The sequence below is a fragment of the Terrapene carolina genome, unplaced genomic scaffold (assembly GCF_002925995.2).
Source record: "Terrapene carolina triunguis isolate 2854851 unplaced genomic scaffold, T_m_triunguis-2.0 Scaffold131, whole genome shotgun sequence".
Taxonomy (NCBI): domain Eukaryota; kingdom Metazoa; phylum Chordata; order Testudines; family Emydidae; genus Terrapene; species Terrapene triunguis.
Genome location: NW_020664482.1, coordinates 25,032,401 through 25,058,059, shown reverse-complemented (window position 1 = coordinate 25,058,059; position 25,659 = coordinate 25,032,401). Strand labels below are relative to the sequence as shown.

Genomic DNA, 25,659 nt, shown 5'->3' with positions numbered 1-25,659 from the left:
GATTATCTGATTCCCAGCTTGCCAACTCTGTCTTCAGGCAGTATGCAGACACTTCCTTTCTTAAAAGCAGGGGGAATTGAGACTTTTTCTGTTTTAGGTCATGCCAACCAACGAACAATCACTGTTTTTGCAAAATATGGCAGCACCACAGAAACTGAAAAATATTGATTAATACAGCACTACCATTTTTTCCTCTGCTGCGCCAAAGCAGTTAAAATGTCATAATTATCACTTCCTATGAGGCCTCTAGTTCTACTGATCCTACATGAGAGGGATTAAGTTTTCAGATTTTTTTTTAAAACTAGGTCTTTAGAAAATATAATATTTAGGGCGCCTTTCCTAGAAAACATAGACAGAGTTCTCAGCTGCAGCCAGCATCAGCCACAGTTTCAGATTGTTTGTCCACAATGACAGGGGGGCGGAACCTTGTGGCGGGTGGCGACTAAGGCCCACCTCAGCCCCATACTGGGAAGAGGCTGGCGCTGCCCTGAGCCTCAGGCAGGCATGAAGCAGTGCCACGGGGAATCCGGGACAAATGCTTTCCCAAAGTCATTCAGCCCGGGACCGGGACTTGAAATGTACATTTTGAGACTGTCCCACCCAATTAGGGATGGGTGGTCTCCCTATTTTAAGCACATGCTTACCTCAGTTCTTATTCAGCAAACACTTACACATATGTTTAACATTAAGGACACGTATAAGTTCTTTGGTGAACAAGGATGGACTTAAGCATATGCTTAATTTAAATGCATGAATAATGCTTTGCTGAATCATATCCTAGATCAGTACTGCACTCTCTTTGAAGCATGTGGGCTACATCTGGAGGAACGCAAGCACTGCACACAGCAATTTTTTTTCAAACTTACAATGTTCTGTAAATGTACACAAGAGTTTACAGAATACATAAAAAGGATACTTCAAGGGTTGCAAAGGAAAGAGTAACAGTAGGTAGGCTGCAAAGAGTCCTGTGGCACCTTATAGACTGACATATAGGAGCATGAGCTTTTGTGGGTGAATACCCACTTCTTCAGATGCCGAAGTAGGTAGGCTGCCACTGCTTCTTTGAAACCAGTTTCCTGACATCAGACCTTTGAGAGGGAGTCTGGTAGGCAACTGAGGTGTTTTGATTTGTTAGATTCCTAACAAAAAGTCTGTGCAGAAACATAAATACTTCAAAAGAGGGCTGCAAAATAGCAGCTCTCCGGTACTATATACCACTGCAGCTCAACTGGGCTAACATGCTAAATTACCTAATTAATATAAAATAAACTCTTTAATAAGCACTTTTAAAATATATTACTGAACATTTTGAACAGCTTGAAGGATGTGGTATTAGAGTCTGATCCAAAGCCCTGAAGTCAATGGACTTTGGCTCATATCACTAAAGACATGCTTGCTAAAAAGTTAAAGTTTAGTTGGCAATAAGCCTAAGAATCAGAGATTATCCTGAAAATCATTTTAGTGAAAATGACATGATGAAGGACAAGCAACCAATGACAGGTTGGCCCATGACCCAGCCAACTGCATTTACAAATATGAAAGCTTGGGAATTATTTGTGTACTATGCAGCTAATTACAACTCCATCCCCTACACTGCCTCCTCTGAATACGGATGTGCCAGCTTTTAGGGGGGAAATTAGTAAATGTCTATCTTTCTAAACATGAACCTGCTCAATGATGCAATCACTACAACAGAAGTGGAAAATTATATATGAGGCAAAGTATACCTAGACTGATAAGAGTAAAAATGCCACTTGTCCGGTATTCATATTCATCAGAGAAAGTTCACAGCCAAAAGTAGCTTCTCATTTGCTAGAGAGAAGTCATTGCAGTGAGCAAGTAAATTAAATTAGATTTTTAACTTACCCTTTTTCTTGTTTTTAACTGAACTTGGACCTACAAAGAGAAAAGAAAGATACTGAAATTCACAGTAAGCATTCCCTCTATAACAAAAAAACAAGGAAGGTGGCTGGAATGTGATTCAGCGCAAAAACAAAATAGCAAGGTAAGCCAATGCTGTGGAAAGCATAGGCCTATGATCAAATGATCTGTTAGACCCAGGCACTTATGTGAAATCTTCCTACTGTGTTGCCTTCTCTCAAACTGATGATCTGTAAACTATGATGGTTGGTATCAGAACTCAGTATAGTGAATTTTGGTGAAAATTTCTAACATAATTTCTCTTTTCCTTTTACCATCTGTTTCTGGACTACAGCAATTCTATGATGGAAAATACTTTTCATCCCTGGAGTCATGGTTCTATTAACACATATAGACAAATTTTCACCTCAACCTCTAAACTGCCCAAAATTTTGCACATAGGTTTTGATCATGTTTCTCCATGTGCATGCAAAAATTTGGTACACTTCAACTGTTGAAGTTTGGTTGAAGCTCTTTAAAAAATGTGACAGATAAGAAGTTTAATTTTTAAGTGCTCCCTCTCAGAATGAATTTGGTCATCACTATAACTGCATAGTTATAATGTATTCATTTATGACCCATGTGCGTGACATATGAATTTCCATTTTAATTTAATTTAACGTAATGGACACTTAAAGGGAGTGTCAACATTTTCAGCTGTCAGTAAGATCATAGGATTAATTCCTCACGAATGACTTTGTAAAGAAAACAACCCTAAGAACTCCTTTGAACTTATACGTTCAAGAACTTTCACCTAGTCAGGTATGTAAGTGTTGGCCTGATTCTTAAACACCATCTTGCACTCCACAGACTTCACATTCCCGGCCTCCCCTACTCTGCCCCACATCCCTTGTTTCTAAACATTTGAGGAGTTCCAATAATAGTTTCCCCATTGTGCAGACAGGTTGAACCTTCTTTAGAGCTAAGTAATTAAAACCATATTCCCCTCCCAGCCAGTGTCAAACCCTTCACAAAACGCTCCACTAAAAGCTTGGTTTACTATATTCACTTTTGCCAAAGGGAAACCAGAGCTAGCGCTTTGCAAGCTTTGAGAAACCATATTGCTCTGAGAAACTCCAATGAAAAGCTTTCTTGCTAAGCTCTTTATTAGATTTTCCAGCACCTGTAGAGAAACCAGTGATCTAATGTAGCTAAGTCTTTTTGTACATTGGTGTGCTTTCACCTGCTGCTCTGAAAGATGAAGGAATTTTGTCTATTGTAAATTACTGAAGCAGTGGCTTCCAGACTGTTGTCTGTGGAACATTTGATATCTGTGAAAAAATGGCTGGTCACATGGTGCTTGGTCTCCTCCTTGTTTCCAGCTGCTATTATGTAATAAAAAATGCTGAAAATGCATATATAATTTCCTAATATTACTTGTTCATGTCAGTAATTGTATTTTCCACAGGGAAGTTATGTGATTGACAGTGTGAGTGAAGATGGCCCGTGTAATCGCAAAATGGACAGTGTACATGAGAAACTCTATTAAGATGTGGCCCAACCGTATTAAAGAACCCCCTGCCATGAACAGCGAGGAGGAGGAGGAGGAGGAGAAAGGAAATGTGGGGTAGGGACAGGAGAGAGAGTTCAGCTATGCCATGAACCAGGACCTGTTTAAGACTCCACTGTAGTCTAGTCAGTGCTGCCAATGGATGAGCCAGATGAATGGGGAAGCAACCTTGGGTAAATGTTTGCACGTATTTTTCCTTACAACTTTTAAATGTGAAGATGGCACCCAGCCCACCCCGAAGTTAGCAGGACACTGGAATTGACTTTTCATTGTTTTACTAATACAATTAGAGGCAATGGTACAATAAACAGGTAGAGGAGCTTGGAAGCAGGCATGATGCTGCTAAGGTAGTTTATCTGCAATATCCGCCATCTGCCAATAGATCAAAAAGTCATATTTGGTCATAAGCGCTAGGTAGTTTGAGATACGAAACTGGAGACTGGCTGAGGAAAAGACTCCAGCTCCAAAGGTACTATCAGTTCCTTAGGGTATCTAAATTCTTGCGGTATTGATGGGTATCAAAGATGGGGTCAATTGAGAACCTGTGGAGGACAGTTTTGGTACCAATGCAGCTGGTACCGAGCACTTGGCATGGGAGTGAGTTGGCTCTGATCCCATCTGTACCATACATCTTTGGTATTGTTGACTTTCATGTTACTGTTACCGAGTGTTGTTCAGGAATGGCCTTAGAACTCTTCTCAACAGTGTCTCTGATGCTCTGGGTATAGGTACCCGAATTTGGTACCAAGTCTGTCATAGATGACTGGCTCCTCTTCACTGTTGCAGTACCAACATCACTCGGAGCCTGCATGGAACTCCCCTTGGGACCTGAGGTCTATGTAGGCTTCTTGTGCTTTGGCAACTTCTTGAGGATGTACTCCTTACCTCATTTTCCTTAGAGGAAGATGTTGTTGAGGACTTCAGTACCATAGATGTACTCGATCCTGCAGTATTCCCATGATCTCTAGCGGTTGCCGGTGACTGAGATTTTGACATGGACGGGGCACTAGTGGTACTGGGAGATCAATGTAGAGGGGCTTCTCTGCCCCTGAATCCGAAGTGGATTGTAAAGCTTACGCCATCTTCCTATTTTTCTGAGATCTACCCTTGAAGGACACGTAGATGTTGCACTTACTGAGGATACAAGTATCACCCAAACAGCGGAAGCACTTGGAATGCCAGTCACTGATTGGAATAGCCTCATGGAAGGAAAGGCACCGGGAAGCCTGGCATTCCTGGGTCAAATCACAAAAAAAATCTCTAGAAAGGGAAGCTTGTAACAACTATCTAACTTTTTTTTTTTTATGGATAAAATTTGTTTTCTGTTTTCTTTTTAAGAAAAAGGGTAAAAAAAAAAAAAGACCAAAGGGAACACCTTTGCCAACAACTATAAACTCTATAAGGTAACTAACTATATGCTAACTAACATACATTGCTGAAATATTAGAGAGAACAGGTCTGCGGAGATTCCGTCTCAGGCTGAAGGTGGTTGAGAAGGAACTGTGGGTGGTTAGCCCATGCAGCCCTATATAGCCTCAGCGCAGGCCATGAGGATGTGTGGAGTGGATGGGCATCGCTACCAAAAATCTCTGATCAAAGTTGCAGGCAACCCTGACGTGGAGCACCCACAGGGACACTACTCAAAGAACTCTGGTTCAGTGAAACACACAATGTATTAATTATAAATGTACAGCAAATACTGCATAATTCCAAACTGCAGGGCCAGAGCACAGTCCAACACAACAGATTACTGTGGCTGACCATTAAAATGCTCTTTCAAGGCCTCCTTTAACTGCATAGCTCCACGCTGAGCTCTTGTAATGGCCCTTGTGTCTGGCTGCTTACAGTCAGCAAACATAAGAACATAAAATTAAGAACAGAGAAGGGGAACAAAAATGATTAGGGGTATGAAACTGCTTCCATAGAAGGAGCAATTAAAAAGACAGACTATTCAGCTTGGTAAAGAAACGACTGAAGGGGGACATGATAGAGGTCTATAAAATCATGAATGGTATGGAGAAAGTGAGTGTTATTTATCCCTTCACAGATCACATGAACCAGGGGACATCCAATGAAATTAATAGGCAGCAGGCTTAAAATAAACATAAGGAAGTATTTCTTCGCACAATGCACAGTCAACCTTTGAAACTGATTGCCAGGGGATGTTGTGAAGGCCAAAAGTATAACTGGGTTAAAAAAAAAAAAAAGTATTACATAAGTTCATGGAAGATAGGTCCATCAATGGTTATCAGCCACGATGGTCAGGGCTGTAACCACATGGTATGGGTGTTTCTTAACTTCTGACTGCTAGAAGTTGGGACTAAACGACAGGGGACAGGTCACTCGATAAATTGCCGTGTTCTGTTCATTACCTCTGAAGCATCTGGCATTGGCCACTATAGGAAGACAAGATACTGGGCTAGAGGAACCACTGGTCTGACCCAGTATGGTCATTCTTATAATTCAGTCTGCACCTGCTGAGTTGGTAACTGAATCCTTGCTTGGTGCTGTCAAGGTGATTGGTGTATTGCTTCATCATCCAGGGGAACAAGAGATAGGCAGAGTCCACTAGAATCATTACTGGCATTTTAATATCGCAAGTGGTAATCTGCCCACGTCTACTATGTATGTTTACTAGTGAAGAGGAACTCCACTGGTCTGGAGTTTTGTGGATGTGTATGAAGTGGATTTATCACAGCCCTTAAAAGAAGCCCAATGGCAAAGCATTTTATGGAATGTTAAAAATGCCTCTGTGGATCTCAGGCTATGCTTGTTACAGAAAATATGCTATTCAAAATGTCACAGAGCTTATGCAAGATGGGGGCCTTGCCCTCTCCACATGCAATGGAACTGTCCAGCAATCAGGCAGCTGCGGAAATAGGTGGACACTAGAGTGAAAATACTGCTTGGCTTCAGCAACCAAACCTCAACTGAAAATTATATCCTAGGTTATATACCTACAATGCTGGGTTTAACTCCACCACAAAGACTGAAGGCCACAATGATTACCAAGTGCATGGTTTTACAAAAATGGAGGAGTAGGCTTGTGCCCAGAATAGAGTACTGGTATTTGGACCTATCTAAGTTAGCAGCAAAAAAGAATAGCTTATAGACGAAGAGAACAATTATATGAATTCAAAGAAATTTGGACCTCATTTCTTGATACATTTGGATAAAGAATGCCGAGATAGCTCAAATAATGCCACTTCCATTTGACCTCTATGCTTTTTCTTTCCCTCTTCCCACACCCCATCCCCTCTTCCTTCTTTTTTGCGTGTGTCTGTTTTTTGTTAACTCCCATCCTAACATATTATGGCTGTGTAATACTGTCTACACCTCTACCCCGCTATAACGCGACCTGATATAACATGTGTTCGCATATAGCGCGGTAGCAGCGGGGCTCCGGCGGTGCTTTAAAGGATCCGGGGCTCCGGCTGCTGCGGGGAGGCCCGGGCCCTTTAAATCACCGCTGGAGCCCTGCCACCGCTACCCCGGGGCTGTGACAGCGGAGCTCGGCCGGCGATTTAAAGGGCCCGGGCTCCCTGCAGTGGCTGGAGCCCGGAGCTCTTTAAATCACCGCTGGAGCCCTGCCGCTGCTACCCCGGGGCTGCGGCAGCGGGGCTCCCCGCGGCCGGAGCCCTGGGCTCTTTAAATCACCGCTACCCCGATATAACGGCGTTTCACCTATAACGCGGTAGGGATTTTTGGCTCCCCACGACTGCGTTATATCGGGGTAGAGGTGTATTTTGTATTGCAGCTTTGACAAGTTGTAAAGTTGCACAACTGCATAATTTTACTTAATATTCTATGAAATGTGTGGTATTTGGTCACAGATACAAGCTGTAAACCATTTACCTTTTTTAATTTTTAATGTTTGCTTCTTGATGAAAATTAATAAAAATGTAATCACACAAAAACTATTGAGTTTTGACTCCCATAGCATAACTATGAAAAAATTAAATACTAAATTCTCCTCCTTCATGCTCTGGGGATGAGACCTGAACCCCTATCCCTATTTCTATGGAATAACACTATACACTTCCCTTCCTCCAGACTGAGACCTTGTATTTCAAGTCTTACTCCACAAAAACGTTTCCAGAAGTATTGGGATTATGATGGTGCTGGAAGATATGATGAACATTAATATAACAATTCATTAGGTGATTTTTAGGCACATATTGTATTGCAGGGGTCTCAAACATGCGGCCCGCGGAGTTATTTGCTGCGGCCCACCAAGCTCCCCGCCCCCCGGAGTTATTTCCTGTGGCCGCCAGGCTCCCCTCACCCGCCACCCTCCCTCCCCCCGAGCGCGCCACGTCCCCGGTCCTCTGCCTACCTCCAGGCGCTTCCCGCCGCCAAGCAGCTGTTTGGCAGAACTTAGCCCTTTCCAGGAGGGAGGGGGGAGCAGCAGGGAGCTGCGTGCTCAGGGGAGGAGGCGGAGAAGAGGTGGGGCAGGGGCGGGGATTTGGGGAAGAGGGCGGAGTTGGGGTGGGGACTTTGGGGAAGGGGTTGGAATGGGGGTGGGGAGGGGTGGGAAGAGGCAGGGCAGTGGCAGGGCCTCATGGAAGAGGTGGAGTGGGGGCGGGGCCGGGGGCAGACGGGAGGGGGGCTTTTGTATCTTTATATGAAAAGGTGTCAGTGATGCAGCCCTTGGGCCAATGTACTAGTCCTCATGAGGCGCTCATGGTGATTTGAGTTTGAGATCACTGTTGTATTGTGTTCAGACACAGCAGTGACGGACATGGTATAGAAGCCTATTTAGTTTAGCAGTCTCCATCATGTGGGCAGAGTGAAAGTAATATTATTCTTTCTATAACCAGTCTTAAGCAACAAGGAGGAAAGATACAGCACTACAAAACTGGATACACTAATGAAGTGCCTTGTTAAGGAGAAGTTCAATATAACTGACCTCTACTGAAAGATACTATAGACCTGTCTATAGCCTCCTAAACTATCACCTATAGAGCTTGATAATGTGACCGTGCTCATATACATCATGTTAGGTTTTAAATCTTTAGAACCAGTGATGAAACTCTGGGAAAAATGGTAGCTTAGAGCAGTGGTTCTCAACCTTTCCAGACTATTGTACTCCTTTTCAGGAGTTTGATTTGTCTTGCGCACCCCCAAGTTTCACCTCACTTAAAAACTACTTGCTTACAAAATCAGACATAAAAATACAAATAAGTGTCAAACCACATTACTAAAAAATTGCTTACTTTATCATTTTTACCATATAATTTTAAAATAAACTGGAATATAAATATTGTATGTACATTGCTGTGTATAGTATATAGAGCAGTATAAACAAGTCAGTATCTGCATGAAATTTAGTTTGTACTGACTTTGCTAGTGCTTTTTATGTAGCCTGTTGAAAAACTAGGCAAATATCTAGATGAGTTGATATATCCCCTGGAAGACCTCTGAGTACCCCCAGGGGTACATGTACCCCTGGTTGAGATCCAGTGGCTTAGAGGTGTCAATGCACTGACAAACAGAGCAGGGTTATTTCAGGCTTTTGCTTCTATATTGGGCCCCAGTGTGACCCTGTTGTCCTCTACGTGTTCAACTATATGAATTATAATACACAGTGAAAACCTGAGCCACTCACAAGACTGGGATTTGGAGCAGTTTAAGATCCAGTGCAAATTATGTGTATAACTGAATCAGAGATAGCAGGTAATGGGCAATACAGTTGAGGTCTGGTAAACTGGCATAGCTAGCCAGAAAGGCTTTGAACAAATGATGTAGAGCAGTGGTCTCCAAACTTTTTTGATCGCGCACCCCTATCAGTAAAATGTTGTTGACCACGCACCCCCTGCCTCCCCAAGCAGGGGGGAAAAAAAGAAGAAAAAAAAAAAAAAAAAGGCGCTCGGACTCCCGCCCGAACCACCGAAAAAAAAAAAAAAAAAAGGAAAAGAAGAAAAGCCGCCTGACCTGCCAAAGCAGCGCTCCACCTGCCGCGCACTCCGAAGGATCCTGCGTGCACCCCACTTTGGAGACCATTGATGTAGAGAACAGAAACCAGACACCAATACACTCAAGTTATAGCCACAAGAGCAGCTATAACACTGCTTATTTTAGGTCTACACAGCGATAAAAGACCTGCAGCATGGCCCAGGCTGGCCTGAGTCAGCTGACTTGGGCTCGTGGGGATCAGGCAGAGGGGCTAAAAACCACTGTGTAGATGTTTGGGCTCAGGCTGGAGCCCGAGCTCTGGCTCCCTGTGAGGCTGGAGGGTCCCAGAGCTCGGGTTCCAGCCTAAGCCACAGTGCCTACACTGCACATTTTCCAGCCATGGAACCCAAGCCCTGCGAGCTTGAGTCTGCTGACCTTAGCATCCAGGCCCATCCAAATCGGGGCCGGAGCCCCCCAAATCCACAGGCTGGGACTCCCGACCCCGGCTCGATGTCTGTCAGCCCAGCTGCATCACCCTCCTGCTGGCGCTGTGCACCCCTGCCCCAGTCTCTGACCCCAGCAGTAATCCAGTGGGGGGTGTGCCTCATGGGAACTGGTCTGGGCGGGGTTAGTGCTGGAGCAGAAACCAGGGCAGCAGCGCACGGCGCTGACAGGAGGGGGATGCAGCGCGGCTGACGGAGACCAAGCTGGGGTCAGGAGGGGCGGGCAGAGCTCGAGCCCTGGCGGGGCCCCCTTCCACCTCATGGTGGCTGCTGAGCAGTAAGGGGGGGGGGGTATTCCTCCTGCCCCACTCCCCAGGACACCCAATCCCTCCTGCGCCCCTTCTCGTCACCCCCCATCATTGCCCACCCACCCAAAAGCCAGGGCCAACTCAGTTTTCCTGTCCTAGCTATACCACTGAGTCAGGTAATATGCCCATTGAACCTATAGGCTCAACATATGCTCCTCCAGGCTCCAATTCACTAAGGTACGTAAGCAGGTGCCTGGACTTCAACGGGGCTCTTACATGATGCAGATTAACCATGTGCTAAGGTACCCTGCTGAATCAGGGCCATAACACTAATTATACTTTGCTAATGATAAAAGTTAAGGACTTTACTGAACAACGGTCTGGCTTCAGAACTTTCACAAGAGTTAAAGATTTGCAGATTATGCTATTTATTTAATTTCATTTCTTCCATAAAGAGACTCTCATGGTAATAGCAAGGTAAGTCCAACAAATTCTAAATAAGAACATAATAAAAATAAAACAAAACTGAGTTTTGATTGGAGAAAGAGAAGAGAAAAAGCTGGCAACACAAACAAAATGATTTCCTCAAAGAGCCCTTCACCTCGTTATCTCCATTCCTCTTTCTTGGGCAAAAAAGGAATAACATGGATAATAAACTGAAGTGCAGTGAAGCCAAAAAAGAAAGGACAAGCAAACTTCATAGGTAAGTTCTTTCCAGAAAACTGGTTTGTCAGAGTCATTAACATTCCAGCAACAGGAGCATTTTATATCATAATTCAGGAATGCTTACGAAAGTAAAACGACATGTCAAATTAATACTATAGAATTACATTTAAAAGTGACAACACAATATCATTCAAGCTGGATTTCATCCCTCTTAATAATTATAGTTGCATATGCTTTATTTTCCAACTTTTTGTTATTACAACAAATATATAATTAATTACCACCTTTCAACTGAAGGACATTTTCAGTTATGAACTCTCAAAATTAAGGGTTTTTGACAGTGTACTGATGACAATAAATGTTAATGACAGCTTATTATGAATTTGAAGAAAAAGACAAGAGTAACATTTTCAAAAGCACCTATGTTTCATTGAGTTTCAGTGGAGGCTAGACTCTAAAGTAGAACTAGTTGCAAAACTTTTGTCTGAACATTCTTTCATTAGGAAAAAAAAAATGTCTGATTTTTTTGTTGTTGCAGAATTGTATCAATTTTGACAAAAATTCCAAGGGGGGGGGGAAAATCAGATCTAAACAAATCATTTTTAAGTGATGGAAAATTTCAAAATTTCATATTAGAATTTCAAAAATTCATTTTGCTTTTTTATTTTTATTACTTTTATTATTTTTACATTATTTTATGAAGTCAGTAGTAATGGTGCATCATATGCACAACTCGTTCCAATTTGGAGTGATAAATTTTGAAGAGCTGACATTTCCCATTAAATGGAAATTCTGAGTTTTGTACAGCTGTACTTCTAAGGCACTTATGAAAATGGGACTTAAGCTCCTAAATGTGATCAACCTGAAGTCTAATCAAATTTAAAAAGTGAGTTAATAGCAGTTTCGGGTACTAAATTTGCCCCGTCAAGTTTCATGAAATACCCACACACAGGTGGACATGTACTTGGTTAAACAGGGGAAACATTGTAACTGATCATAAGAAGTGTTGTCAAATACACGAAGTAAACATTGAGAAAACACAGTATTTTCTTTAATTTTTAGTTATAATTTGATTATTAAGATGACAGTGTCCATTTAAAAGACACACTTACATGTGAATATCGATCACAATTTAGTGCTGTCTGACTGCAGGGATCTCCTTGTTCTCTTGTCAAACAAAGCCCAAGGGCTAACTGGCCAAATCCCAAAGAATCCTGATTTGAACAGCGATATAGTACTGAATTCTCCTCTAAACGGAGGTCATGTACTGGGAGAAATAAATACATCACTCAATAACAACTCTTTTGCACCCTTCTCATCTTCGGGAAAGGGAAGGAGGGAACAAATGAGTTGCACCTACAAGTTGTGGTGGGGAAAAGCCAGCACTTTTTCTACAATACTGGAAGTTACCCTAATTCGGCCAGCTGTAAAATGTTAACAATTCATGAGGCACCTACTCTGATTTCAAAACTCCATTGAATATAGTTTATACAAGCTTATTTTTCACTAATGCTTGGCCTAATATTTAGTAAAATCCTCTTCAGATACCAGATTTTAAAGAACATATTGCAACCTCCTTTTTAGTCACTGAACCCCAGTCTCTGTTACAGTGGTGGGGGGAAAGGAGTCACTTTCAGAAACTTGTAAATGCCTCCTTTGACATCACTGCTTGTCTGCTTATTAAGCAGGTATATGCTTTGCTGGATTAGGGTCTTCATGCTCTGCAGCTTGCTGAATTGAGCCATATATGAAGGGAACTATAGTATTTCTCTGGGGTGGAGAGAGGGATAGGAAGCCATCTGGGGTCAGCAATGGTAGAACAAGCTGACTGGGGCACCTGGACAAAGGAATAAATAATAATAATAATTTTACCTCTGACAATGAAGAAAGCTGTGAGAAGAACCCCCAAAAGTATCTGCTAGCTCCAAACCAAAATTTCACTGCAGAATAATTTCAGCTTTGGAAAAAAAATCCAATGGAAAACTGAAATTATTGCTCCCTGGCTGCTCACCTGACTTCTATCTCCCTTCAGCCTCTCCCCCAGAACTGGGGCTAGAGAGGCAGAGAACCCAGACACTTAGCCTCCCTACCTCTCCCCAGCTCCGAACGTACTGAGCATCTCAGCTTTCTGCTTCTCTGGCCCTGGAGCTGGGAGGAGGTTGAACATCCCATACTCTGCTTCTCTGGCTGCTGGGCTGAAAGGCTCTAATCAATTTCACTTTTGAAATTAACAAGAGCCGTTTAGGCTGGCAGCTGGGAAGTCTCAAATTCTGTTTGGGTTTCCCTAATACAGAATTTTTCTTGTAATCCTGGCCGATAAAAAAAAAGTTGTGTTTTTTATTTTTGTCCCAATTTGGGACCATTTTTTTTCAAAACCACAAATTTTTGTGTGGAAAGGGCTTTTCATTTTCTGGCCAGCTCTAGCAATTTTACATACTAAAGATATTAAAACAAAGAATAAGATTTTCACTAACATTATAAAGCTGTCCAACAAATCATTCAGATCCAGGAGAAAGACACTTCACTACAGAAACATGAAAGGGTTCTGAAGAAACCAAAAGGTCAGGTATAGTGCAGACAGCTGCATTGCAAAATTTCCTCCATTGTCCCAGAGAGAAAAAGAGAGGGAGAGACAGAGGTGCGTGTCTACACTGTCCTGCAGCCTTCCCATTTTTTATTCTCTGAACTCCATAATTACACACACACACACACACACACACACACACACACTATAGAATTAGCAATGACCATACCAGCTATCACTAAAGAGCCTAGCTATAGCATTCCGAGAAGCAAAGGAAGAGCTGGCAGAGAACATAATTGAAATTAAAAAAATCAGAATGGAATTTGAGTGTTGTGTATCTGTCTCTTCAGACTTTCGAGTCATGAGAGTTTATTTCATGTTATATATATATCACACCATTAGAACTATAAACAGAGTGAAAGTACAAATAACTGTGGTGAGCCAAACACATTTGAAATGGATGGAACCAATTAGCTTCAAAGACGAATGAGGGGAATGAGAACCACATGGGATGTCAATGTTCACAGTCTATATTACAACACGCACATCTGTTCCAAGCACGGCAGAGAGAGATGCTGGGGCTGTGCAAGTGGATCTTTCCACAAACACAAAAATACTTCTGACATGAAAAAAATACATTATTATTAGCTTTGGGAGCTTCTGAGTCTCTGGGGTTTGCATCTGTTCATCTCCAGCAGGAGAAGTTGGATATTTCAGCTGGTGCAATCATATAGTCATGAGACTCCTCCGGTACAACATAAGACAGTCCTTTGTCTAAACTTCCATCTTTGCTCAACATTGTTAACTTTTCTGATCTTTCAAAAGTTACAAGAAAATGCTGATATTCTTTCCTTTTACTCGGGATGGGAAGAAAAGGCCCACTGTAGTGTCAGACATTTTTAAAGTTCTGTTCTATTCTGAAAAGTAGCAAGGTACCAGGCTTGAACATTTCACATTATATCTACTAGTTCAAAGATTAATCCTTTTAACCATGGTGAAAAAGCTCTGTGCTCTCACACCTTTCCAAAGCCACATTCCGCTGTTTAAAGAACAAAAACAGTTGTGTACATTTATTGTGTATTGTATCTAACATTTTGTATCAGCTTATTTAATATACTTAAAATTTAACTTACTCCCAGAGCTGGTTGAATAGCAGGAAAATATATTTGTCAAATATATTATTTGACAATTTTCACTAATATTTATCAGTGACTTATATTTGACTAGTTATAGATCTGGTTGAATACCTTAAAAAAAAGTATTAATTCTTCCAATCAATCTGTCAAATAAAGGGGTGGGAGGTGTTAAGGTGTTTTGACTTATGTGCATTGACTTTAAATCTTTTCACTTTAACTTTGCTGAGTGTCCCTCTGTAGACAATCCCTAAGAGCTGCAGCACAGAACTTTCGGCCCAGAAGGAGAAGAGGGAAGTTAAGTTGGCTTTGTACCTTCCCAGCGAACCTTTGTACCCTCCTAGTCCTGGGCTGCTCTCGGAGCTGGAGATGCCTCAGCATAACTTTAGGCAGTCCTAAGGACCTGTCCAAGTTAGGGTAGCCTCCCTGGGTTGCCCTATGGACTGCAGCACTGTCCAGAATCTCCACAGTGCTGTGGCCTGGGCCCTGCCATGACATCCCTGGGGCATACTCCCTATGTCAGGGCTTGTGAGGGGGTCCTCAGAAGACAGATTTATAGCTGTCTTCCAATACAGTTTGTGCCAGAGGAATTCTCCCCAGCCATTTACAGGGTTTTAGGGTTCTTTTATGCAATTCTAGCACTTTTATCTGGCATAAGAGGGCCACAGCAAAGGTGAGGATCTCCCCTTATGTGTATTCAGATCACTTACAATTGTTCCAGGTTCTGGCACCCTCACTTTCTCCCCAAAGAACCCTACTGAAATCAGCAGAGTAAAGTATCATTCAACATGAGCAAAATGTGAGAAACTGAGGATATTAGTGACTAAAGTTTTTTTTTAAAATCACCTACAAACAGAACAATACAATCAAAAACAAATACAGATATGTGATACATAAAGATTATATGTACATACATGATTTTGTCTCCTTTACAAGGAACTGTAAAGACACAAGACTAGCAGCTGAGGGGAATTAAGTGGTCAGAACAAGGGACAAAGATGGTGATCTGTGTCTTTAATACACTTGTGAATATTCTGAATATATTGCTAATTTCAGAAATTTATATTCAGACAAAATCCCTCTCTCACCCCAAAAAGTCCACTGTAACATCTTTAGCACCAGAGCAGAACCTCATAGATATAAGCAGTGGGGTAAGGAAAGCACAGATAGCATTAACACATAGACTAGATTAAATATACATCTTTCTTATTGGGAATAAGACAAATGAAGTAAGATTCCTCCATCTGGCAAAGGCTCTCTCCAAGCCCAAGAATCTCTTCTTGACTCCCATGTTTGCTTTTTACTTTTCTCTCCTCTTCACCCTTACATCAGATCTACAACACTGTGACCATCACATCTCACTGGGTGAGCAGAATTTAACACTTATGCTGAAACAGCTAGCTAGGTTTTTATAAAGCATTGGACAGGGCCCCTACTAGCAGGGACAGAGGATTGCAGACTCTGAACATTTCTCTCTTATGCAGAATCATTCTACTTCAGACAGCAAGGTGCAGCTAAGCATTCAGCACATTGATCACTTAAAATAATCATTTCCCCCCTCATTTCATCCCAAAGATGTGCTGCCAAGTTCTACCATCCAAGCATTTCCAGACTGCATGATTCTGAAACACCACATGTACTAGTGGACTATGGTGCTGGCCTGTAAGGGGTGACGTTTGTTACATCCCTGATTTTGATAATACAATATATATTTTATTTGACTGCCTTTGGGATAATCCATTTACTTTATTTTTAGTTAAATCATCATCTAGTAAGAAAGAGAACTTGGCTGGCAGGTAGTGAAGGTGACCTGAAACTATTTTCAACACAGAAGAATAGTTGACAGTAGCAGAATAGCATATTGGTATTTTAAAGAACTTGATTTTGAACAGCTCTCTGGATCATGAGCTCTTTTAAAGCTAGTACCAGATTTGTTTTGAGGGGAAAAGAGGCAACAAATGGGGTGGGAATGGAGACACAGTGATAGTGAGAAAGAGAACAACAATCAGGAAAAGGCTGCTCTATAATGCAGAAACAAACAAACAAAAAAAATACAGTTACCTTCTCGTAACTGTTGTTCTTTGAGATGTGTTGTTCACGTCCATTCCAATGAGGTGTGAGTGCGCTGCATGCACAGTCGTCGGAAAGTTTTCCCCTTAGCATCTCCCGTCGGGTCGACTGTGGAGCCCCCTGGAGTGGAGCCCCCTGGAGTGGTGCCTTCCTGGCGCTCAATATATGACCCTGCCGACCTGACCCCCCCCCTTCAGTTCCTTCTTGCCGGCTACTCTGACAGAGGGGAAGGAGGGTGGGTATTGGAATGGATCTGAACACCACATCTCGAAGAACAACAGTTACGAGGTGAGCAAATGTTTCTTCTTCTTTGAGTGCTTGTTCACGTCAATTCCAATCAGGTGACTCCCAAGCTCTACCCTGGAGATGGGGTCAGAGTCAAGGAATCGCTGATTGGAGCACCACTCTGCTGAATGCCTCATCATCTCCGGCATGCTGGGTGATAGCATAGTGAGAGGTAAATGATGCACCGATGACCAAGCTGCTGCTCTGCAGATCTCCTGTACCGGGACCTGGGCCAGGAAAGCAGCGGACGAGGCTTATGCCCCTTGTGGAATGTGCCGTAATAGCAGGGACTGGGACCTTGGCCAGCTCACAACATGTGTGGATGCAGTCCATGATCCAGGAAGAAATGCGTTGGGTAGAGACCGGGAGTCCTTTCATCCAGTCTGCCACCACCACGAACAGCTGGTTCGACTTCCTGAACAGCGTAGTGCGCTCGATATAGAATGCTAGCAGCGCCCGCTGAACATCCAGTGAGTTCAGCCTCTGTTCTTGGGTACTGGTATGAAGCTTAGGATAGAAGACAGGCAGAAAAATGTCTTGACTGGTGTGGAATTGAGACACTACCTTGGGAAGGCAGGCTGGGTGAGGTCTGAGTTGTACCTTGTCCTTATGGAAGACCATGTAGGGTGAGTCAGAGATTAGTGCCTTTAACTCAGACACCCTTCTGGCTGATGTGATGGCGACCAGGAAGGCCACCTTCCATCATAATAGAGGAGGGAGCAAGGTGCCAACGGTTCAAAAGGGGGCCTGATGAGTCTGGAGAGGACCAGGTTAAGGTCCCATGCAGGCACAGGTTGTTGAGTCTGTAGATATAACCTTTCCAGGCCCTTGAGGAAATACCCTACCATGGGGTTGGCAAATACGGAACGTCCAGATGTTCCCGGATGGAAGGTCAAGATAGCAGCGAGGTGTACCTTAATGGATGATGCTGTGAGGCCTTGTTGTTTCAAATGCAGGAGATACTCTACGATGAGTGGTATAGACACTTGGAGTGAAGGTGTGTGATGCTGGGTGCACCAGCAAGTAAACCTCTTCCACTAGCTAGATAAGTGGCACTGGTGGATGGTTTCCTGCTGCCGAGTAGGACCTCCCTTACTGGTCCCGAGCACAGGAGCGCCATCGGGTTTAACCATGAAGCTTCCAGGCCATGGGATGGAGGGACTGGAGGTCTGGGTGGTGAGGGCGACAGTGGTCTTGTGTGATCAGATCGGGGTAGAGTGGTAACAAGATCAGGGTGTCCACTGACAGCTCCAGAAGCGTGGTGTACCAATGTTGGCGGGGCCACGTTGGGGCCAACAGGATTACCTTCGCCTTGTCTCTGCGGATCCTGAGCAGCACCTTGTGCACAAGTGGGACCGATGGAAAGGCATACATGAGGCGGTCTCCCCAGGGTAGCAGAAACACGTCCGAGATCGAACCTGGGCTGTGTTTCTGGAAGGAGCAGAATGTTGGGCACTTTCTGTTGCTCCAGGTGGCAAGCAGATCGACCTGGGGAAACCCTTATGTTTGGAAGATGGAATGTATGACATCTGGACGGATGGACAACTTGTGATTGCAGAATGATCTGCTGAGGTGGTCCACTACTTCGTTCTGTACGCCTGGGAGATAGGACTCCTCCAGGTGAATGGAGTGGGGTATGCAGAACTCCCATAGCTGGAGGGCTTGCCGACATAGGGGGGAGGAATGGGCTCCACTCTGTTTGTTGATGTAAAACATGGCAGTGGTGTTGTCCATCAACACTGCCACACTCTGGCCTTGCAGTCGGGATTGGAAAGTTTGGCATGCCAGTCGCACCGCTCTGAGCTCCCGGATATTAATATGGAGTGAGAGTTCATCCTGTGACCATAGGCCCTGTGTTTGGAGATCTCCCAGATGTACCCCCCAACCCAGTGCTGATGCTTCCGTTACCAGGGACAAGGTGGGCTGTGGGCTGTTGAAGGGGACTCCTGCGCACACTGCCCGAGGGTTGAGCCACCAATGGAGGGACTCGAGTACTTGCTCTGACACCGTCACCACTGAGTCCAGGCTGTCGTGCCCCAGCCGATAGGCTAAAGTGAGCCACGCTTGGAGTGGTTTGAGCCTCAGTCTGGCATGCCGGACCACGTAAGTGCAGGCTGCCATGTGGCCGAGAAGACTCAGACATCCCCTTGCTGTAGTGGTCAGGTACTGCCTGAGGTTTTGAAATATGTCTGTTATGGCTTGGAATCGGGTTTCTGGCAGGAATGCACTTGCCTGTACCGAGTCCAGCACCGCCCCGTTGAATTCTATTCTTTGGGTTGGTGATAAGATTGACTTGTTCACGTTGAGGAGGAGTCCCAGTCTCTCAAAAGTGGATCTGACTAATCGGACTTGAGGCTCTACCTGCTACCGTAGTAGCCAATCCTCAAGGTAGGGATATACCTGCACCTGCCTTCTCTGGAGGAAGGGTGCTACCACCAACGTGCACTTGGTGAACACTTGGGGGGCCGTCGATAGACCAAACGGGAGGACCGTGAACTGATAATGTTTGTGGTCGACCACAAACTGTAGGAATCGTCTGTGCGCAGGCCAAATTACTATGTGAAATTACGAGTCTTCATGTCGAGGGCGGTGTACCAGTCTCCTGGATACAGGGAAGGGATGATTGTGCTCAGGGAGACCATGCAGAATTTCAACTTCAGCATGAACTGGTTGAATCCTCACAGGTCTAAAATAGGTCTGAGACCCCCACCCTTTGCCTTGGGGATTAGGAAATAACGGGAGTAGAATCCCTTGCCCCTTAGCTCCTGAGGAACCTTCTCCACTGCCCCTATGGCAAGGAGCAACTGCACCTCCTGGATAAGTAGTTGCTCGTGAGAAGGGTCCCTGAAGAGGGACGGGGAAGAAAGATGGGGATGGGGTGCAGAGGAGCAGAATTGGAGAGAATATCCCACTTCTACCGTGTGAAGAACCCAGCAGTCCGATGTTATTTGGGACCACACACGGTAGAAATGGGATAGCCGATTCGTGAAGCAAAGGGAAGGATCCGGTGTCGTAGTGGGTACTCTGTCCTTGGGCGTACCTTCAAAAGGCCTGCTTTGAGCCCAACGATGGTTTGGTTGGGCCCTGGCCCTGTCCTGACGGGGGACGGGAAGGCTTGCGCCTGCCATTCCTACTCCTCCATCTGTAGAAGTCCTGTCTGGGTCGAGGAGGGCAGGAGCGCTGCTGTTGAGGCTGCGGTTTAAAATGTTTTTGATGGGTTGCTGGGGTGTGCATACCTAACGATTTCATGGTCGCCCGGGAGTCCTTCAGGCTGTGCAGCTTGGAGTTCGTCTGCTCTGAGAATAACCCTGCACCTTAAAACGGCAGATCCTGCAGGGTTTGCTGCACTTGACGGTGTGGGGGGAGGGGAAGAGCAGCCCGGACACCTGCAGCAATGAACCCCTTCTCATGGCTAACCCCGATGAGAGGGTGCAGGCAGCAGAGTCCACCGCATCTAAAGAGGCTTGTAGGGAGGTTCGTGCCACCCCCTTCCCTTTGTCAATAATGACTATGAATTTGGCCCTGGAGTCTGATGGGATTAGCTCCTTAAACTTCAACATGGAGGCCCACGAGTTGAAGTTGTATCTACTGAGGATAGCTTGTTGGTTAGCGATCCTCAGCTACAGGCCCCCTGTTGAGTAGACCTTTCTACTGAAAAGGTCTAATCTTTTAGACTCCTTGGACTTTGGAGCCAGCCTCTGCTGTCCCTCTCCTTCTTGTTGACTGCTGTCTCTATGAGGGAGTAGGGCTGCAGGTGTGAGAACAAGTACTCGTACCCTTTATATGGGACAAAGTACTTGCGCTCTACACCCCTCACCGTAGGCGGGATCGATGCTGGGGTTTGCCACAGAGTTTTGATGTTGCTCTGTATAGTTTTTATTGGGGCAGAGCTACCTTGGAGGGACCCTCTGGCATTAGGATATTGACTATGGGGTCCTCTGGCTCAATAACTTCTTCCTCCTGTAATCCCATGTTACGGGTGATTCTGTGCACTAGGTCCTGGTGTGCACGGTAATCTATCGGAGGAGGACCTGAGGCCGAAGCCCCTGCAACCGCCTTGTCCGGGGACAAGGATGAGGCTAGAGAAGGTACAGGGTCTTCCAGCTCTCTAGTGTCCTCCTGGTCGGTGCCTGGGGCCTCTGTGCTGACCGTTGTTACAGCAGCAGTGATCTGGCTAGCTGTCGGGGCTGTCGCCATGGTTGTTTTGGTGGTGATCGGGACGGGCTGTGAACCCTGTGCTGTCGTCGTTTCTGATTCCTGGGCGATCTTTAGTTGGCTGGCGTGCTCGGGTTTCAGAGACCACCGACTGAGAGGCCCTGGAAAATGAGCCCTGGGCCTGGTGATAAGTCCAGGGAGTCCAAAAGGGCCACTGAAGCTGCAGTTGCCAATGCGAAGGACATGCTGCCAGTGACTCACTTCTGTACCTATCCAATCTACGCCTGCTAAGGTGGGAATAAAATGAGTTCCCATCCGAGTCAGATGACACTGATCTGGACTGTGCCGACCACGGCGACGCCGACCAGTACTGCACCGGGGACTGGGTGCCAATGTGCCTGCGTCGGGGACCGATGGCAATGTGCCTGCACTGGAGACCGGTGCCCGGAGATTGGTGCGGCTCCGTCGGTGCCGGAGATCGAGATTGTTGTCTCGTTGGTGCTGGGGAACCGCACACAGGGTCCAGAGCTGGAGATCGGTGCCTCGGTGATGTTGAACCAAAGCGGTGCCGAGGTGAGTGGTGTCGGACCGGAGAAGGTGATCGCCGCATCATGGCCGGCTTGCCTCTAGATGGCGCCGGATGCAGCGGCACCGGAGGCTTGTCTCTGATAGCCAGAGCTTGAGGGGCCGTCATCGCTATTAAATCCCTGGTGGCTTCAAGTGGCACTGCCTGTCCGAGTCATCGCTGGGTGCCAGACTCGACAGTCCCCTCCGGGGAACCGAAGTCAATGGCGCCAACTCCTGCTCCTTGGGGGCCGAGTGCTCCTTCGAGGGACGCACTGCTGTTGCGCCTGGCGGTTGGGTTGCCGTCGGCACTGGGGAACGGCCCCTATCAGTTTTCTTGTGCCGCTTGTGCGGCACCGGCAAATGAGAGTGGTGCCGCGTGTGCACGGCTTGTACTGCTGGGGAGCATCGGTGCCGAGGGTCTCTTGGAATAGAGACCGGAGTGCTCCACACCAATGCACTTGGTGCCTGATCCTGGCACTCCGTGGTGGGCTGAGAGCGGACTCCTTCAGAAGTCGTTTCAGATGGAAATCCTGCTCTTTCTTCATCCTAGGGCGGAAAGGCCTGCAGATTTTGCACCTGTCTGGTTGGTGGTCTTCCCTCAGACACTTCAAAAGATGTGTTGTGGGGGTTGCCAGTTGGCATAGGCTTACTGCAGGTCCTGCAAAGTTTAAACCCTTGGCCCCGAGGCATGCCCTGGAGCCGAGGGGAAGGTAAGGGATAGGGGAGGACACTGTTCCCTAACCTTAACTACTATATACACTATGTACACGAAACCTAGACTAACTGAAACCTAGACTAAAACTACAAACTAGAGAAGAAAGCTAAGGAAAGCACTTGCAAGGCAAGTGAACTCAGTTCCAATGGCCGTCACAGGCGGTAAGAAGGAACTGAAGGGGGGTCAGGTCAGCAGAGTCATATATTGAGCGCCAGGAAGGCACCACTCCAGGGGGCTTCACAGCCGACTCGACGGGAGCTGCTAAGGGAAAAACTTTCCGACAACCGGGCATGCGGCGCACGCACACCTGATTGAAATTAACGTGAACAAGCATTCGAAGAAGAACTCCAGCTTCCATGGACAGGTAGGGATCTGTGGCAATGGAAAACACTGCACCTACAATTTACAAAGCAATCTACAACCAAGAGGCCTTCCTTCAAGCAGAAATATTATAGCCATAGGTCTTAGCAATAAGTTAGTTGAGATCAGGGTGGATAAAAATCTATGATTAAAAAAAAAATGAAAAAAAATCAATTTTTTTATTCAAATCAGATTTTTTGATAAAATGCTTTTTGAGGAAAAAAGCTATCTAAATATAGTTTTAATTAGGATACATTATAGCTCAAAGATATCTCATCATGGAATAGGGATTATAAACTCTAATTCTATAGTATGAGACCATATATTCATGTAATGTTTAAGAAAAGTTTTGTAAACGAGTTCCAATAGTTCATGGATTAGGGACCCAATTCTATGCAGTTCCAGGTGCTTCTGTATAGATTATTTAGATTAATCTTTCTATCTACTGTGACAAAGTTCCTCCTCTACCTTGGTGGGTCCTGCACTTATTGGCAGATTTGCTCGCTTCACAGATTCACCCTGTGGGTCAGGAAACAGTCCAGAGACCTTCCCCTCTGGTAGATGCTATAGTCCAGGTCAATTCCTCCTGTGTTTGATCAGGAGTTGGGAGGTATGGGGGGAACCCGGGCCCGCCCTCTACTCCGGGTTCCAGCCCAGGGCCCTGTGGACTGCAGCTGTTTAGAGTGCCTCCTGGTACAGTTGCACGACACCTATAACTCCCTGGGCTACTTCCCCATGGCCTCCTCCCAACACCTTCTTTGTCCTCACCACCGGACCTTCCTCCTGATGTCTGATAACGCTTGTATTTCTCAGTCCTCCAGCAGTACGCCTACTCACTCTCAGCTTCTTGCACACCTCTTGCTCCCAGTTCCTCATACACACTTCCTCTCCTCTGGTTCCCCTGGCTTGACTGGAGTGAGCCCTTTTATAGCATCAGAGGGGCCTTAATTAGAGTCAGGTGCTTAACTGCCTCACCTGAGTCTTAGCAGGTTAATTGGAGTCAGGTGGTCTATTAGCCTGGAGCAGCCCCTGCTCTGGTCACTCAGGGAACAGAAAACTACTTATCCAGTGGCCAGTATATCTCCCTTCTGCTACTCTGCTGTTCCCAACTGGTCTGGGTCTATCACACTACCCAATGGGACTCAGTGCTCAGTCTAGAAGATACCATCAGAGATGCTTAGTTTTGTAGTTCTCAAACTGTGGATTTGTGTCTCCAGAGATAACATGCTTGTTAACAGCAAAAATGTTTTTAAATAAATAAAAATATAGAGGTGAGAAATAACAGACCTCAAACCTATTGTCCCTCTGCAAATCTGTGTACACAGAGTCAATCCCTTACTTCTCTCTAAAAGTGCAAAGGTTCAAAAAGTTCAATGACTAGACGATTGTTGGGGGCGGAATAGATCTGGACAAGGAGAAGAAGTCTGGAGATAAATGTGAGAAGGGAGGGACAGGCAGTAGAAACAAAAGTGAAACTGTTTGAGCAGCATATTCCAGAAGCCTTGAGGTCTGAGTGTAGCCTTCATTGATTTGAGATCTACCATACCAGTCTCTCACTAGAAGGGAAAACCTATAATGGCAGCAGTGATTTTTAAATCACTTAAAAAATGTATAGTGTGTACCTTCTAAAAATGAAACGTACATCTGTCTGTGAGTTGTGAAGAATATGCATGAAGGTTATAACAACCAAGAAGAATGCACTTTTATGTAGAAATCTATGATTAAATCGAGTCTTCCTGGCTAGTGATTTAAATCATGATTTAAATCAAATCCACCCTGGCTGAGATGCATGCACTTCATTTAACTTAAAGAGAATGCAGCACCTGCGATACAGAAAGTAGCAGAGGGGATGAGTGTAGCATATTATCCTACTTCAGAGAACAGGTTCTAGCCCCAAGCTCCTGCAGACCTACGCTCTGCTGGATAAATTCCGAGGTCTATAGAAAGAAAAAAAAAAAGGTGGTGATGCAACTCAAAAATATTACAGTTGGCATCTCTTATAAAGATTAATAGACTTCACATTTTTTCCTCTGATTTTACTTTCTGCACACTACATTCGCCATGATTGACTATGTATATCTTCAAAATCTGTAACCAAAAAAACTTCTTTAAGACACATAAAAATATAGGTGGGACATCTTTTAAAAACATCTATGCTCATTTAATTAATAAAGGTGGGGTTTGCTGAAAAATAATTCCAATTCCACCAAATCAGGTCAGTTTCTTGGTTTGTTTGATGTGAGCAGCACTCTTGGAAATATGCCTATTTTAAGTAAGTCCTACAAAAGGTAGATTATATTACATATCTGTCAAAAGAGGTGTGATTAACGAAGTGAGCTGCCTCCTTGGGTAGAGTTCCAAATTGTGAAGATTAGAACAGAGTGGATCATCTTAAAGCATACTCATTCATATTCATTACATATTCAACACTACACAGAAGCAAGTACACAAGTTAGTCATGTGTGTGCGCACACACACACACACACACACACACACACACGTACAGCCGCCATATGAATTGTTTTATAGAAGACAGATATCATGAAGAAAAAAAAAGAATAAAAAGCCCACTGATCCATCTTTAAAAATTAGTTTAATCTAATATCAAATCCAAATTACTAAAGCACACTAATAATAATTTTAGCTCTTTGTAGTGACTATACAACCTGAAATCTGAACTTCCTGAGTTCGTAATATTTGTTCCAGGGATAATTATAACATTCCTGCAATAGGTACTATTAAATTACAGGTATGTATTCTCAATTTTAACTCCGTATAAACACAGTTTTTGTTTGGGAAGATATATTACAAGCCCAGAAAATATAATATAGATGTACATAATGAAAATCTTATATAGACCTAAAGGATGGTGAGATTAGGCTCTCTCCAAATTATCATCCCCATTATACAGAGAAGTTAAGCGAAGACCAAGTTTACAGAGCTAGCCGGTGTAAGAAGCAAGGCTTCTTATCTAATCTAACACCACCTAGTGCCTCCCAGATAGGGTTGCCAACTTTCTACTCTCACAAAACCGAACACCCTTGTCCCGCCCCTTACCCCCACCCCTCTTCCCTTCTGAGGCCCCGCCCCCGCTCACTCCATCCCCTC

General features: G+C 44.7%; 1 protein-coding gene across 4 annotated transcripts in view; it reads right to left on the bottom strand.

Annotated features, from left to right (window-relative positions):
- Window positions 1-25,659, bottom strand: part of EDA (ectodysplasin A) — a 189,406-nt gene that overhangs the window by 17,720 nt on the left and 146,027 nt on the right. For all 4 annotated transcript variants that reach the window (XM_024201308.3, XM_024201309.3, XM_024201310.3 and 1 more), the window contains exon 3: window positions 1,867-1,896. In XM_024201308.3, coding sequence (XP_024057076.2) covers window positions 1,867-1,896 — 30 coding nt within the window. The remainder of the gene's footprint in view (window positions 1-1,866; window positions 1,897-25,659) is intronic.